Source organism: Columba livia, chromosome 5 (assembly GCF_036013475.1).
Source record: "Columba livia isolate bColLiv1 breed racing homer chromosome 5, bColLiv1.pat.W.v2, whole genome shotgun sequence".
NCBI lineage: Eukaryota > Metazoa > Chordata > Aves > Columbiformes > Columbidae > Columba > Columba livia.
This window is the reverse complement of record NC_088606.1, coordinates 68,100,098-68,117,767: the sequence shown is the minus strand read 5'-3', so window position 1 is coordinate 68,117,767 and position 17,670 is coordinate 68,100,098. Positions and strand designations below refer to the sequence as shown.

The 17,670-nt window shown below is 45.5% G+C and overlaps 1 protein-coding gene across 13 annotated transcripts in view; it reads right to left on the bottom strand.

Annotated features, from left to right (window-relative positions):
* PAK6 (p21 (RAC1) activated kinase 6) overlaps positions 1–17,670 on the bottom strand; it is a 39,030-nt gene that overhangs the window by 3,073 nt on the left and 18,287 nt on the right. For 12 of the 13 annotated variants that reach the window (XM_065066407.1, XM_065066408.1, XM_065066406.1 and 9 more), the window contains 7 exons: positions 12,490–12,698; positions 8,440–9,057; positions 5,584–6,075; positions 5,213–5,346; positions 2,313–2,439; positions 2,000–2,125; positions 1,218–1,352 (listed from right to left, as the gene is read on the bottom strand). In XM_065066407.1, coding sequence (XP_064922479.1) covers positions 1,218–1,352; positions 2,000–2,125; positions 2,313–2,439; positions 5,213–5,346; positions 5,584–6,075; positions 8,440–9,057; positions 12,490–12,693 — 1,836 coding nt within the window. In that variant the 5' untranslated portion in view covers positions 12,694–12,698. Of the gene's footprint in view, positions 1–1,217; positions 1,353–1,999; positions 2,126–2,312; positions 2,440–5,212; positions 5,347–5,583; positions 6,076–8,439; positions 9,058–12,489; positions 12,699–16,281; positions 16,594–17,670 lie in introns of those variants that run through there. The other variant, XM_005509839.3, reaches the window with a different exon arrangement.

Here is a 17,670-nt window from a genome sequence, read left to right as displayed (position 1 = left end):
TTCCCAGCTCTGGTTAACTTAGAAGCAGATTACAAAATACTGTTTGCACTGAGCTACTGCTTACTTCATGAATGCTCTGAATGCCTTCGCTGTCATTGCTGAAGGAAGAAGGCACAAGACAGCTACGTACGAGTGCCAAGATCCAGCCTTTATCACTCTGGGTCAATAAACCTCATCACACTCTGGAAAAACAGCAGAGATGATCCCGGGTGCTGTCTGTTTAACCTGGCGCAGCCCACACTCCAGTAAGTGACCCCAGCAAACTATTAATTGTCGCTGGAATGGAGCGCTGGATCCGAGCTGGTGCTGAGCTCTGCAATCTAGAGGTCTGCTGGAAACTGGTTTGCTTCCCAGTACAAAGCAGAGAAGACCATAAACAGCTCTGGCTCTCACAGCCTGTGAAAACCAGGCAGGTTTGTCTCACCAAGCAAGGTGTGCGGTCCAGAGCAGAACTGGCTTTACATCACCTCACGAGTAAAAGCACTGGGTCCAGGATGTGCCATTGACATTTTAATTAGTGTTGTGAAGGCAAAGAGGAAAGAGCAGCTGTTGATGTTGGAGTGTATGCTGTTAGTTCAGCAGTCTACTCTGTTAAATAATTCAGTTTTAGCAGCTGCAGATATTCCGATTAATTGGAAAGTCTGGATAACTCGGGAACTGTTTGATCTCAGAGGCTTGGGCTGAAATGAAAGGAGGACTGCTCTAAGTGGGGACTAAAATGTAATCATGGTATTTCTTATGTCACTGCTACTTTGTCACAGGAAACCATGAAGCCGAGTTCATCTTCAAAGCAGCTGCATTGTCTCCAGAAGCTACTGTCTGTACTGAGCACTCCTGCTCCGAACATGACACAGTCTTTGCAGACCTGAAAGCCATGAAGCTGGAAACTCTGAAGAGCAAAGATCCTCTGAGTTACTTCCCTAAAGATGAGCTACTCTATCGACATCAGCAAGATACTGGCGGTTGAGTGCACCTGAAGCAGCTGTGATGTGCTTTATCAGGTGTGTGCCCCAGCGACCCTACATCATGAGAGCTATTTCCCCAAGCCACCACTAGCTGTTGGCAGCAGCTCAGCCACTGAGGCACCAGGGCCAAGAGCTCCCCAGGAAACATGGCCTGGCAAGACCCCTGTCACAGCCAGCTTTACTGGGAACGGCTGATATGGATGTTTCCCCAGCATAACCACCAGGTTTATGAGTGTTTGACGATATGCTCACCCTGTGGAAGTTTTTCAGTTTGGGAGGAGGGCTGTCACGGAGCCTCTTCATTGCCTGGACTGGAGAATCACTAAAATAGGGGGGTTCTCCATCCACCATCTCTATCACCATGATCCCCAGAGACCAGATGTCCACCTGTGGGAGCCAACAACCACATCAATACGCACAGTTCAGAGCAACAGGTCCTTGCTCTGCTGCTTTCACACAGACTGCAACAGCCCACCCATGACAAACATTACCGAGGCAGTAAAACATTAACCCACTGGATGCTATTGGACCCATCCGGCAGTTTTCCAAAGACAGCTTTGCACCTGGGGCTGCGCCACACCGGTGTTGCAACACGCGAAGGTCTGCAAGTAACTGCTTGTGCTATACCTGGTTGGTTGGTAAACAAAACTAATCAGTCTGCTGCCACCTGCCCCTAATTTCAGAGCTCCCATCTGTGCCTTCCCTCCTCTCTTCCCCTCCCTCCACGGCACTGATTGATTTACTGATCCATATCATGTCACAGGCCACTCCTTGCTAACATCTGTCTGCTCCACAGCAGATCCAAGCCTATGCCAAGCTTCAGCTGTAAGAATAGATTAAGTTTACACCTTGCTCTCGGAAAGCAGAATAACCTGGTTTTCTACTGGTTTAGGAAATATTAATATAATCACAATCAAATCTGTAGTCATAGTTGCATTGATATTTTAAACAGGGCCTAGCCAGTAGTTATTTTCCTGGAACACATTAGAATATTATTTGCTACCTTCTCTGATATTAGGGAAGTGGGTCCTTACCTCGGTGGTGTACGGTATCCTTGCAATAACTTCTGGAGCCATCCAGTAGGGAGTACCTACTAGAGACTTTCTTTTAGGTACATCTTTACTGATCTGAGCACAGAAGCCAAAATCTGAGAGTTTGACCTGCACAAAGAGAAAAGCAACCAACCTTAAAAATAATTTTTAAACAACATGGAGGGAAACACCAAAGATGAAGACAAAGGGAGTAAGGGGACAAGGTACAAATGAGATTGTGAACAGAAAAGAAATAAGGAGACAGACTAAGTCTGCAGCAGCAGACGACAGGAAACAATTTGTCTCAGAACCGTACCCTTCCATCCAGTGTCAACAGAATGGAGTCGCTCTTAATGTCCCGGTGAATGACCCCCTGAGAGTGAAGATAGGACAGAGCCTGCAGCACTGACTCACACACTGTTGCAATTTGCTCTTCATTTAGCCTGAAATTAAAGACACAGCAGTTTAAGCGCAGTGGACAGTGCTCATTCACGGGTCCGCTTTAAAGGCACAGTGCAATTCCAGTGTTGAACTGCAGATACATATTTTGGTTCCCTATGACCATCACTAGTTAATTTTTACTGTTCTTCTATGACTGTCTTTTACTGTTGAAAATATTTTTGTTTTGATGGGTAGCAATTCTAAGTTTTCGTAAGTCTAGTACAGAGAAATTGCATTTTAAATCTTGAATCTACATTCATTCTGCAAGATGCTGTTTCAAGCCAATTCTGATAGACAAGAGTGCTTCTTCATGCCAAGGTGCCACAGGAGCTGTTGAGACAGCTTTTTTTAAAAGCAAATACAGTAAAGCTATTGTGCACGAGGCATGTTGTGTAACTTTATCCAGAAAGTGTCTAAATATGTAATTTGATAGAGAACATAGGGATCTTCTACAGGTTTCATGCAGCTAGACGCCATAGTTTTACATGTAACTAAAGGTAGCACAGGTTAGAAAGGAGGGAAGACACTGCTGAATTTTACCACTCTCTCTTTCAACCGGCTGAACAGGAACACCAAGAAACTTGCCGTTAAAAGCTCTTTCTGTTTGGAACACCAACACAAGAACCTTCATGGTCAAGCGTAAGTGAAAACAGCAGAAATGCAAACTGTTTCCTGTAACTGGGGACAGCAGCAGTGTTCTCTGCACATTTATACTGAGCATCGCGAGAAGTTAAGTATTTCAAAGAATAGCTCAAGTACCCAATTAGAGCACTTTGGATTCTCAGCCTGTCTGGAGCAGTTGTTTCAAAGCACTCTCAGCTGGAAACATGGAAATGACATCCCCTCAAAGCCAGGTCTGCAAGTGAGACTCAAGAGCAGAGCGTGCTTGGAAGAGAGCACCAGCACCTTCTAAATGCACACCAGCAATTCCTACATGTTCATGAAGGAGGTTGCACCATCAGCTGAGAAATTTATCCTTCCACTGCTTGTTTGGCTTTCCATATCTTGCTCTACCAAACTGAGCACCTGACCAGGACTCCACATGCTGTGGCAGCACCGTGCCATGAAAATCTATCCGAATGGTAGCAGAGGGCTCCTTTTGCCGCTCATTTAACCTCTAACAGGAGAGGAACTTCTCTGATACAGAACCTGCCCTATTGAGAAACAGTGCTTTCCATTGCAGAGTGCCTGAGCTGTAAGAACAGCTGATCCAGCCCTTTGCTCTAACAAGAGCTATGCTTTCAGCTTGTCACCTATGGAATCTGGTTGCAGTCAAGTGATTGCACAGTCTAAAACAGACTACTAGAGGATTAGCTCACTCCTGGAGATGCAAATCAGTTATCACCTTCAGCAAATGTTTCATGAGTGGAACGAGGGTATTTTCCTTCCTGCGAAAAACTGATAAGTGATAAATGTCGTAACAGATCCTGTTTCCACTACATGGAAAAACAAGCACCCATTAGTTCAAAAGAAGGCTTCGTAAAATAACTCAAACCTAGGTTGAGGTCCCACCACAGAACTCAGTCTCACTGGTGGATTTAAACTACACAGACCTTTCATAAATCTCCTCAGAATACCAATACCAATTCCACTGGTTCTAGTACCAGCTAAGACCTACAAGAGTTTCACTGGCTCTGCAATACCGTAACTCCGCACTCTGTAAGACTAAATGGTCTTTCTCCTGTCCAGCAGCAGATCCCGAGTTGCAGTGAAATCTGGGTTCTCAGACCCAGGACGTGCCGCTGAACTGGGCCTGGAGGGCCTGCCTGCCCACGTGTCTCCAAGAAACTCCTTACACGAGGGGCTGTAGAAGCTACAAAGGACAATGTGCTCTTTTATGCCTCCCAAACACATCACAGATGTGCTTGCAAAACAGAACCCAACAGAGCAAGATACGTGCCTTAAATCCACCACGGATCAGTAAGGCTATTCAAAGCACTTAAGTGAATCAAAGTCAGATTGCAATTTTTAAAAGTAAATACAATTAGTGTTAGCAATACTACCTAATTGTAATCCAATTAAAATTCTGAATCTTCAAAAAAGGAAAGCTCATCCTACAGACTTTGTTGGTTCACTGGCGGTCCCTGCACCAGTCACCAGCCTCGCAGGACTGCGGGGCAGGAGAAGGGGCCCAGGGTCAGGGGTACGACACGATGGGCACAGCTGCGTCACCAGAACACCTCGTGAGTGGGACTCCAGAGGCCATTGCAGAATAAGCGCTTTGCCCTACAGGAACATTTTGGGCATTAGTGAACATGAAGTGGTGTGGATAAGAAAACAAATTTAGGAGAGCGTCCAATAGTTGCTATCTTTAGGCAATGAAGTTTGGGAAGGAGTCCAGATCTCAAGGCTCTGCTGCGCTCCCCCAGAGGAATGAGCCACAAATTCAACCTCTCTAAGGTTGTACCACTGAAAACTATTTCTGCATGCTCTTTAATACTTGTTCAATGAGCTTCCTGGCCAGAATACAACAGATATAGCAAACAATACTTTTCATGAGTACTGTGTTTTACAGGGAAGGTCATCAAGCAGATGAAGAGTGAGTATCTAAAGGGATCAGTACTATAAATTAGTTCACTTCTACATCGGAAGTATTGTCACATGCTTCCAATTTATGACAGTTATAAAGCCTAATAGTTTCAGGGCACTGCAGTCACAAGATCTCAGAGGGAACCTATTCCTCCCAGAAATCTCCACTCTATTGCTCTTGCCCACAAGGTGGACACACAAGCATCAACGTTTGGATTCTGCTTCGTTTTGGATTCTGCTTCGTACCTGATTTGAGACACAATGTCTGTGAGGGCTCCTCCCTGCAGGAACTCCATCAGCACCCAGAGCTCCTCTCCCACCAGATAGCTCTTGTACATCTCCACCACATTGACATGTTGATAGTCCCTCATTATCACCACCTGTAAAAACACAGTGGACAATCGACCCCTACAAAATCACTAATGACGCTTAATCTTATCCAGCAAAGCAAGTACACACAACCCTGTGAGCACAACGCAATAGCCTCCATCCCCCCAGGCATTTTTCTTCTTGGTACTAGCAGAATTCTATTAAAAGGAACATCTCCTCCTCTTCCCTTCTTTTTACCACGGCTTTTCAGTGGACAGCAGATCTCCACCTCTTGTCATTCTACTCACCTCATTAAAAAGGAGCTCCCGGCGCTGCTGCTTTCTCAGATCCATCATTTTCACTGCCACCTGCCGCCCCGAGTGCTTCTCTCGAGCAATACAGACAATACCTGTGGACCCTTCGCCAATCTTTACATAATTCTCCAGCAATGTCCGGGGATCCCCCTGATCCACCACCATCCTGAGGGCAGCTTTGAACTGCTCATGGGTCACAACCACTGGGTCCTCGCTGGCCAGCTGCCCTTTCACAGAGGAGTCCTGGGGAAGGTGAAGGTTGCTAGAACTAGTCTGAGTCTGGTGGTTCCTGGGCGATCCTGCTGGTGAGGGCCTGCCCGGTGGCACTGTAACCGCCTTCTCCACTGCTGGGGACTTCTGGGGGGTCCCAGCTTCTGAGATTATCCTGGGGAAATCGGATGCAGGCTGGTCTGGTGGAAGAGACTGGGCTTTGGCTGCAGGACTGCACGGTGAACCCCACTGCTGTGGCCTGAAGAAAGCAGTCGGCTGCAGGAAGAACAAACGTGAAAGTGGAAGAAAGAAAAAGTGATGGTTAGATTAACAAGAAGAAAGAAGTGCTGGGAATCAGCTGCATGTTATGCCACTCTGGTCTAGTACATTTTGTAGCAGACTGGAGTGACACGTTATGCCCGACGTGTGCTGCATGACTAGGAGAAGCCGCGTGGCTGCACATTTTCAACAAACAGTTACAGGATGGGTGCTGTGCTTTAAGGACCTCCAAACGGAGGCAGTTTAAAAAGGACCTTTTAAAGCACATGCTTTAACAATAGTTCAAAACAACAACAAACCCTACAAACACCAAAACCCACAGAAAAAAAAATCCAGCTGCTAAAAAGCATTCCAGCCTTGCCACCAAAACTCAGGGGCAACCTGTGTTGCAGAGAATTTGAAAATCCTTTATCCCTCAGTGCCTCTGATCTTCCTATATATAAAAGGAAAGAGGATTCATGCCAAAGCTATAAATCACTTTGATGTCTTGGCGTAATTCCCTTTGGGTAATTACACTCTGCCTACTGAAAACTCTCCCTGCACTCTCCACTGGTACCTGCGGAGCTTTCCTGTCAGTCAGATGCAGAATTCGCATTCTGCTTGGGGAAAAGCACCCTGGACTGGGCCAGCTGTGCCTGAGACCCCAGCTGCACAGAGCCACCAGCCTCCAGACTGGCTCCACACTGACCTACGATGAATCTGAATTAGCAGTTGCTCTTTCCCAAAACACTCGAGGCTTTCGGAGACCTCCCACTCAAGTATCAAGCAGCTCAACCCTGTTTGGTTTAGGAGATGCAGGAAGATCACAGCCTGCAGCAACCTGGCTGCAGGACACATAATTCCCATGCTCGCACCACACACAGGTCTCCCAAAAAGGATAAACCTTGGCGTACTAATACTCACCCAGGAGAAGCTGACTAATTCAAATTCAACATCATCTAGCAGGTTAGGTATCAAATACATTATATACTTGGTAAAACAATAGTGGATCCAACAAAGTAGCAACTTCAGAAAGACCAAGTCAATCATCTATGTTATAGGGCAAAATAAAAACTTCAAAGCAACAAGCATTTTCTCTCTCACAATTCAGACAGATTATTAATAAAGTTAATAATATGGGTATGGGAATTGAAAACTGCCAAGAGAGAAATGTTTAAAAAAGCACTAATTTTCTCTGTCTCAGACAGAAAGTAATTGTATAGAGTTTAATTTAATAAAGAATTTTTTGTCAACAGTAAAATCTGCATAAGCCTTACACGCATACAGTTCATTTTCATACACAGCAGCTCTGAAAAGATGATTTAGCAGCTCCTGGCACTGGGTGCAGGAGGGCGCAAACACAAACTGCCTGTCAGAAGTTACTTCCTCCTCATATACCAGCTCCACCCCTGCATTCCCGCAGAGACACGCTCATGACAACCAAGTATTTATTTCCCAACTCTTGTTTTGTCTCAAGAGAAAGAAAAAAAAAAGTCTTATATAACCTAGAGCATGCAAAAGGGCACACAAGATGCACGCAAGCTCACACATGTTTGTCTAACCGTGCTTAAGGATTATTTCCTGCTTCTGTAATTTGGCAGCCCCTCTCTCCACGTTTTCAGTCTCTGGACATTTGGAGATGTCACTGGTTCTCCCACTCCTGCCCCCTACATTAGGCTGAAAGAGCATCCGACCTTCCCATGGTGACTACAGGAGCCTGTCAAGGTACCCAGCCTCCCTGTTCTCAGCCCATCATATCCCCTGTGCAGTTCATCTGCAATTGTGTATTTCTTACACATCACAGTTACACGTCATCATCTCCATTCATACGGGAGTCAAAGGTTTGACTCATTGGAGGCCGTTAAGAGCAGCTCAGATAAACAGCTGCCATCGACGGCAGAGATGGACTGGATAACCTCCAGGTCTTTCCAACTCCTCTGTCTCAAGCAGCTCCAGGTCAAGCACATCCACGCAGACACACCATTTGACTGGTAACCACTGTCCTCCCCGCAAAAGTGCCGAGGCCTGGCAAAGACACTCTTGCTGGAGAAAGGAGTGTCAGTTGTGCCTCTACTACTACAGAAGGGCAAAACCGAGCAAGCCCCCTACCTCCTTCCCAGCTGCACTCCTGCAGGCACAGCTCCTCTAACAAGCCTTTCTCATGTAGATCTGGCTGCCATTTTGAGCTCCGCCTGGCAGTGCATTTTGTGAAGCTTAGGCGGACTACACAATCCCCCTTCCAAGACTATTTTGATTCCAGCATTAATCATATAATAACAGATGGTTGCATGATGTTTGCAATTAAATTTGTTTAGCTGTGTAAGTAACCTCTGGAACTGTAAAGTCAACATTGCACTCACAAAAATACTGAATAAATTATACCTTTATCTGCAGGGAAGGGCCTGACTTGTTTGAGCTGCTGGATGAAGGGAACACGCTACGTAACAGCCTCCTCTTCAAGCTGTTTTCTCTTGATTTGGAGCTAGGGCTGCCCTCCCCTGAGGGTCTGGAGTTTGCTTGTCGTGCGAGACAAGGCTGAGGCCAGCACTCTTCCGAGCTCTTTAATCCCGTCTTCTCACTATCCGCTGGTAGAGTTGGCATGTGCTGCAAACCAGAGACACGCTGGAGGCAGCTACCATCAGCATCCTGGAACTCTGACGGCCCCAGGGATTGTGCTTTCATTACCATCCCGTTGGGATGAGACTGTCCTTCCAAGCGGGGCTTATAATCTGGCCACATTGTTTGCCTCCGGGTCACCTTGGTCCCACCGTTGCAATTGAGGTAGTTTCCATATTTGTCTGCCCAATCTGCTTCAGGGCTCTGGAGATACATATCTGGGGGTTTGTCTTCCCCCAGGAGCCCAAGGGACTGAGCTCTCCTCCTGCTAGTGGGGCTCCTTCCCCTCAGAGTGTTGGAACTGATGGCAGAAAGCTTCTGGATGTCGTTGAGTATCCCAGAGATGTAGCCTTCCACTTCCACGGTGCTGCCCCTCACCACCGTCTGCCAAATAAAAGGAAGAGGGGGAAAAGTTGGAATTGTAAAAATTAAGGCTCAGTTTATCTTGCAAAGGTTAGACTTTGTCGAGCCAAAGATTACTGAGGAAAGTTAGGAAAAAAGATAAATGTTTATTTCTGTCTTTTTTTAATTGTCCTTCACTGAAGACAAAAAAAAAGGAATCACTGGGTTCCATCCTTCTGTTGGAGGCAGCAGTGCTTTCAGCCAGAACAGCGAGTTCTGCTGCACTCACATTCTGAAGGACATTCTAGCAAAACTGGGATGTTTTCAGCACTCCCGACTCTTGTGCTCAAGTTGTGCTCCACCACACCACCAGCTTAGGCCCAACAAGCTCCTCAAAGTATCATTTCTCAGTAGTTGCAGCATGCCCCAAGCTCTACCTGGAAAAATCACCTTTCTATTCCAAGTCAAGGTTCATCTCTCCCCTGCACCCCTCTCCATTGTGTGGTAATCAGCCTCCCTTAGTCTGATGCTCTACAATTTTTGCTAATGGATCTTAATTCTGACCAGTGAAGACCACACTGTTCCAACACTGCATCCCTCCCCTGTTCTGCCAAGCTATTATAATTAAAAACGATGAACAAAGGGTCACAACAGCTCCCAACTGCCTTGTAAGCAAACAAGGAAGAACAAGGCTCCCATCCAAAAGAGCAACAGCACTATACACGCAGGACACTCAAAGCTGTGCATTCTGTAGTGCTCTACCTTGTTTATTCCGGAACCAAAAAGCTTACAGAAGCTTTTTCAGTGCCGGGAACCAAAATGTCTCATTTCTTCACAGAAATTCACAGCACAGGATCACTCCTAGAGTTCCATGAATCTCTGTCTGGGGAAAATCCTTCCCTGGAGTGATGGAAATCTGTTTGCTAGTGGAACTCCAGGGATCTTCCAAAGATGCGGAATTTTAATTACACTGAGCCTAATATTCAGCTGGTGCGAAACAGCAGCTCCAGTATGCCAGAATGCCACGACAGCACACAAAACAAGCACCCAGTTTGCTCCGTGTCCAAGTATGAAAGACAGAATAGAAAGATTTTGTCAAACAAGGTGAAGAAAGGACAATCTGGCTCCTATCATTGCATACACATCATCACTTGCAGCAGGAAATTCTGCTCCTTGGTCCTATTGTAGCAAAACAGCTCCCCCACCACGTAAACGCACCTTCCTCCACAGCCCCGGCTGCTGGCCAGTATTAATAAACAGTCCGCTGAGGACACTAATGCCTCAAACTGGCCCCATCAGTTTTGTACCCAACTCAATAGGGGAAAAAGATACCAAAGGTAAATGGTCAGAAACTCAGTCTTTGAAATCTGCCAGTGGGGTGGGAAGAGCCTTCTGTCCATTGTACCCCATCCATTAGAAACGTCACACGTCCCAGCACACCTCAGGAACGCACCAGTTCCCCAGTGAGGCTGAGCAGGGACAGCTGTAACCCGCACACCCACGCCACAGAGTGCTTGGCAGGATCCCTCCACAGCCTCCTCCTGCTCACATTCTATCGCAACAGCCACACCCCAAGTTCTTGTTTTAAGTATACTTTTCCTACAACTTGAGCACTTGCTCAGTTTGCTCTGGGAACGGCGCAGGTGCAGTGTCCAGCGCCTGCCTGCAGTCAGACGGGGGCCAGAGCTCTCGGTTTGCCCTGAGCCATAGCAGGATACCCTGGGACTGACAGAAATCGGGTTGCCTGACGTGATTTGTTTGTGAGAAACCCATGCTGGCTGCTGCCTATTACCCTGCTATCTCCTAGGAAGTGCTCGCAAATAGATTAGTTACTTATTTGTTCCAGTCTCTTTCTGGGAATTGAAATTCGTCTGACTGATCCGCAATTCCTTGAATTTCATTAGGCCCAGCTGACTTGAAAATATGTAACTTATCTAAGAAGTCTCATTTCTGTTCATGTTCTTATCTTATTCTAGCCCGCATTCTTATCTCTTCATGCTTGGGTTAATTGTGTTAGCCCACTGATCACAGTTAACCTTTTCAATGAAGACTGAGGAAAAGTCATTAAACACTTCAGAATTCTCAGTGTCATCTTGTTATTAACTTCCTTCCACAATGAGTAGCCAACAAATTCTTTCCTTCATCCTTCTACTCTGCAGTGTACTGATGATGTCTCCTTGGTGCCCTTTGTGTTCTTTGAGAACAACATCTCTTTTTGTGCCTTGCTCTTCCAGTTTTATCCCTACATACATTTCTTTTCTATTTGCCCTTTATAACTTGACCCATTTTCCACCCTTCTGAGCAATCCTCCTGCAGCTTAAGCTCATTAGAGAGCTCGCGATCCAACCAAGTTGGTCTCTTATTACACGTTTTCTCTCTTCTCTGGATTGTGGTCCTATCTCCTACTATATTTTGGACCGCAAAGCACATTCAGGACACCATAAAACAGAAGATACCTCCTCCCTTTTTCTTTTACTTGTTCTTCCTGAGCAAGTTCTTCCTTTCTAAATCAGCATTCTACTCAAAGATCCTGATGTACCTTTTAAAGTGCAGGTTTGATTTTGCATTAATACTTGCACTGTATTAAAATGTCGTCCCATTTAGTCCCCATGTTTTAAGCATCTGTACACAAAAGCTGAACATATTCATCAAGACAGACAACTATTTTCTTTTATGTCCCTCCTAAAATCCAAGTATAATAGTAACATCTCTACCTTACAATTAGCTTTTCAATTTTTAGGCCCCCAGAAAGAATTTAAAGACAACAGTTCTGTCACCATCCTTCATTGCCTTCTCCAAGAGGTCAGCGTGGATCTGCCTCTTCACACTGCAGGTCTCTGCAGTCACCGAGGAACACACAGTCCCAGATGCTGTTATCAACATCCATCCATCCATCTAAACACACCCACTCACAAACATCAGGAACTTGTTTCTCCTTACTGAAGGAATTGTTTTAAGGCTGTTCCCTGTTTACTATGTCCCACTTTCTCTTAAACTGCTGCTGTGAAAACCCTCGTTTAGTCCTGCTCCCTGTGTCACTCAGCCACCCATAACCACAAGGGAGTGCTACCCCGCTCGCTCCCACTCAGCCTTTCCTGTCAACTCAATTACCAGCCAAATTTGCTCACCCACAAGAATGACAAACTTGCTAAAACAGGTCCCTCCACAAATTCTCCTCTTTGCTTCCCTGCACAAGGGCTGAACACATCCTAGGCCCTGTCAGCTGCCACTGGAGCTTTCAGTGACAGGCAGCCAGCTGGTTATCGGAACAGTGAAGGATACTACTGTCCTTACTGCTGAAGATACTATCACCACAACAAAAAGACAGTGTTACACAAACCGAGACCCTGCTGCCCCCAAAATTCCTTGCAGATCCCACCCTTGGCCCCACTTCAATACATATGGGGCAATGGAAACATTGTCTCACCTTGAGGGCCCCCCAAGGAACAGCAAGGAGCAGTCTTCCTCTCTTACCTTCATGGGCTGGAGTTGCATCCTCGTGATCCTTGAAGGATCTACCACCGGCTTGGGGCGCCTCAGCGTGTCTAGAATGTTCTGCCATTGAGGTGGCAGGCCAACAAACTTGCCCTCTTTTGGATCAAATGAAGTGTGGACACGGTGCTCAAAGTTCTGTGGAGCCGAGATCTCCGGGCGTTTCTTCTTCTTCTTGCGGAACATGATGCCTGAATCAGAGAAGGCAATGCTGTCAGTGCTCTTGCATGTCTACGTCTGATATGCGCCATCAGTAATATCACATCTCAATTATACTATTTCATTACATTGTATTAAGAACATTCTCCAGGGACAAGCACTTTAACAACAGAGCTGATCATCTGCTTTTTGCAGATGGGGAAACGGAGGCAACAAGAGCAATGACTTGCTCAAGACCACTGAGCAGGTGAGTGGCTGAGCTGGGATTTCTAGGGATGCAGCACTCCTGTTTGAGCAGACCAAGGGACACCTGCTACATCTGTAGCTGAACTCCTACCACTTGACATCCTTTATTTCTACAAATTCGTATTGCTCAACATAAACATTTTAAATATAGATGAGATACATATTTATATTTTACAGTCTTGTACTCGGGTTAAATGGCTTTGGAGTCCAGCCAGCGAGACAGCACTGATTCCACCGCAAGCCTGCAGTGAAGGGTGGTTACGAGCAGGGCGCAGGCTGCCTTCTCTCTGCTTACTCCAAGTAAGTAACAAACATTTAATTCCCATTTAAAGATGACAGAGTTGTTGCCAAAGGGAGAGCCACCCAAGACTGATTTTGGATCTCGCTTTTTCTAGCTTAGACAGAGGGCTTGGGAGAGAGCGAGGAGGTGATAGGTGGAAATCAAACTGTCAGCAGGTGGCTGAAGGAGCTAAAATTAAAAACCAAGATTCTTTTCCCTTGGGGGCTGACAGAGACAGTTTGTGTGAACAGCCATCACGGTTGCAACAAGCCAAAACTAGCTAACACTTAAATATACCCAAACAAAAGAGATGTTCAAAATCTGAATTTAGACTTTATAGCCCCCCCCCAAAAAAAAAGAGATGTAGATAGATAAAATACAAAAGTTTTAGACCTTTTTGAAACTGGGAAGATACAAAGAAAAAGGAAGAACTGGAGCTCCTCACGCAGTCAAATGTGGGAAAGCTTGAGTAACTGGAGGACTGCAATAGATGGACACAGCCTCTTCACAAAAGACAGGAGAGATCTCAAGGTCTCTTCTCTCCTGAATTGTTCTATGATTCTACTGAGTAGTTTGATGGCTCTGAAGTTACAAATATTGTAAGTTACATTTTCCTATTTGCTGATGAAGAAACACATCTAATGAGCAGATCCACACAGATTCAATGTGTGGATGCAATGGAACTGGTGTGCTCCAGAGCTCACCATCTCATCTCCAAGATGCTTTCTGTCAATGCACGGGATGAACTCAGCAGCAAGAGCCATAAGAGACATGAGACAAAGCTCAGACCCAGTGTCAAAACTTTTTCGGTAATTCAGCAATAAAACTCTAGCTGGGGGCAGGGGGGGGACAAAAAACAAAAAACCACACCACACACCAGCACCACCAACCAACCAAACCAACACTGTACAGGTATTTATATCCACCAACAGAAAAAAACCAAATTATATGCTCTTCCCTTCCCACTGACAATTTTAATCCTCCTGGCTGTCTCTCACTAGTGTCACTTCAAGTGATGAAGGCTGCATCTTCCTCGATCGCTCTTCCCCATACAGGACCTCAGCTTCCAACTTTTTGTGCTGAATAAATATTTGCAAGGGTCAAAGACAGAACACAGAGAGATAACGTGTTGTGGTGCAGACATGAACGCAGAGGACACTACTCTCGAACACCAGCACGCCTCATGCTTTTTGTCCCTCACAGTCAAACTTTTCCCACATTGTTCCACTCCGAACTTTTTCAGGGATCAAAATGCAGACACCAGGTAAATGACGACTTTGCTTCCTAGTGCTAGACAGAGGTCCTGAAAATGCATATACGCTTGCTTAAAATGTGGTGACCATGATCCTGTAGTCACTGGGCTGGAAAGCGTTTGTATGTCACAGAAGGACCTTCACACCACCTAACCCCTCCAGTCATGCAACCCTTGCTGAAATACAGGCTTCACACACTGACAATGCCTATCGCAATATTGTGTCCAGAAGCCTACTGAAGGTACCTCCCAGTTAATAAAGCAAGCAAAAGGTCAGGCAACTAAAACACCACTTACAAAAGAGGCTGGAAGCAACTGCTTTGCCTAGGAGAGGTTCTGCAGCCAAAATAATAATTGCTTAGAATGTGTTCCAATGAAAACTCAAATACATCTTAATGGAGAGTTTATGGGAAGAGCATCTGTGCTGCAGGTCTGTATTGCAGCTACTCACACACAGTGATTCATCTCTAAGGCCCCTTAGGTGCTGCATATTAACTAATAATCAAGATTAAAGTCATAGGGCAATTCTTTAAGGGAAAATAAAAAGTGCAGACAGTCCTAGAAAGGAAAGATATGCTAATAGCTCATGGTGTTAGTGCTGTTCAATCCAACAGCTGGTGCTAGAGAGAAGCTTTCACAGCCTCCAAGGGAAGCAAAGAGTGTATCTGTAGTTTATATCAAGTGCTTCAGTTCAGAATCACTGACTACACGTCAGTCAGACAGCTGCTTGGCCCAGCAGAACAGGGGCATTTCCAGACACAGCCATGTCGCTATTTTACCCAGCACCTTTCTGTCTCCTGTTCCGATTCTCTATTCTACTCCTCATCATAATAAGAAAATATTCAGGGCACAGCACACAGCGTCTTTTAAGTTTTCTCTTTACCTGCTTCAGGTGGCAAGGGGTTCTGTAAAATGTGGTGTCACGGGCACCACAAACATAGCACTTGTAGTATCAATTGTTTTCTAAATATTTCAGTCATGTCCCCATAAAGAGAAGGATTCTAGCTAAACTACTTCAAAACGCAAATTTGTAAAGTCTGGGTGATATTTTGGTCTCAAATAGAACAGTAGTTCTATGCCAGCACATCAGTTTGCATCAGCATAAAGAGCACATCTGTATATTGACATTAAATCACTATGCCTGTCAATCAACACCTGGACCACACTTAGATCCTACACACACAGGCATGCTTCCTCAAGCCACAGAGAGGCAACTGCCAAGTTCACAGTCAATTTGACTGTGCCTGCACCTACCTTATCTGCCTTATAACAGACATCTTAAAAACAACAAAATGTCATCAACTCCAAACACAACACACCCCTGGGTAGCCAATGACATTTGCTTTATATGGTCAGCATCAATCTCCGATTATAAAGACATTGCCCTATCAGACAGGTGGTTTAAAGGCACACCGCATCAAGATCAAATGAAATTCGTACACTAAAAATAGTTATTTGAAATCCAGTGGATTGTAATAATCTGTGTAGGTTTTGCGTTTCATTGAGAATGTCTGTATTCAACCAGTCTCGTTTCACTTTCTGGTTTTCATGCAAGAGCTACTTACTTGTATTTCCAATAGCCAGCTAAAGAACGTTTAAATAAAATACATAAAACAGGCCTTTTCTAATGCAGTAAGAAATTCATAAAAACATTTTACGCATATAAAATTTTGTAAATCAAGCCAAACCTGTATTTAAACGCAGACAGCATCTCCTGAATATAATACAAATACTGTGACACTGATTTTATAATAATCTACTAGACTTCAGTCTTTCATTCATTGCTGACAACTGTGCTAAAAGAAATGTCACAAACACAAATAAGAAAATTCACTACCACAAGACAAAAGCAGTCGGAGATGGAAATTCTCTCAGCGATCCATTCCTGCTGCCTGGGAAACCACGTTAGGTTTTTCAACTCCAGATATAGCTGTTCCTAGATGATACAGTTCCAAAAGCTGTCACATCTGCCAGTGAGCATGAGAACAAATCCCCCAGCCAGCAGCTCAGAGAGGGGGAGGGATCGGCTGGGAAGGAGGGGCAAGAGAGAGAAGGGTCAGGCTGGAGGAGAGGAAGGGGTGGGAAGATGAAGGGTGAGAAAGGGGACCAGAGTTGGGAAGGGAAGGAGGAATGGCTGGGAGAGAGGCGAGGAGCAGCACGCAGAAAAGCATCCACCCCCTGAAAAAAGCAGCAGATAAAGATTGTCAGGAGGAATTGCTCGCTACACGACAAGAGTTCAAGTGCTCAGACAAAGCAGCGAGCACCCACTGGCGTTTCAGCTGCCTTGCCTCGCCCTGTGCACACACAGCTACCCACACCAGTACTACACATGCCCTGCACGGAACTGCTCGCACGCTTGCCCACTCACACGTACTCTTGGTGATAGCAAGACAGCACAGAGCTACTTCAGCCGCACTTGTCTAGTTTCCAGTTAAAAATAAGCTCTCCCTCCCCCTCCTTGCTGCAGCAGCCGAACTGGCTCCCCCGTGCTCGCTGCGCTGCTATCGCAGAGCTGGCCGCAGTTGGTACATTCCTCCTCCTGGACAAGAGATAACGCTCAGGAAAGCCATCCCCAGCATTTCTAAGCTCTCCCTCAGCTCACACCCAAGCTACTCTGGCCAGCTGCAAGATGAGGGGAGGGAGGAGAACTCTTCCTACAGGACCTGAGGAACTGCAATATGCAGACTGAGTTTGGAGTAGGAAGATGAAGAAGATCCCAGAGATGTCACCAGTTAAAAGGAAATGCATATTTCCATACTCTGATATGCTGGTCACTGTCATATAACACATCTCAACTGCAGCACGAGTTAAATAGGCCATTATAGATGTACGTTGTATCCATAGATGCATGTGTTCATGCATATGCACATGTGAATATGCACACATGGCATTTTACTGTATCCCATACCTTCTAGAATCCTAACGTTTGCCCTCCTGAGGTTTCTGACATGATGGTTATTTATAAGAAGCCATAAAGGTTCAGAGCATTTTGCAGACAAAGAAAAATGACAGGTTACTTCCCTGAGGAGCTTACAAATCTAAATGTGACTTCACACAGTAAGAAACGACAACAAAGGGTGAGGGAACTGGGGAAAGAAAAGCAAAATGGTCTGAAACCTGAAATGGGATCTAAGAGCACAGAGCATTATCACCATGACTCCTTCCACATTCATCTGCAATTCTGGTTTCAGGTACTTTTATCCCCCTAAGGGAAGAGTGAATGTTT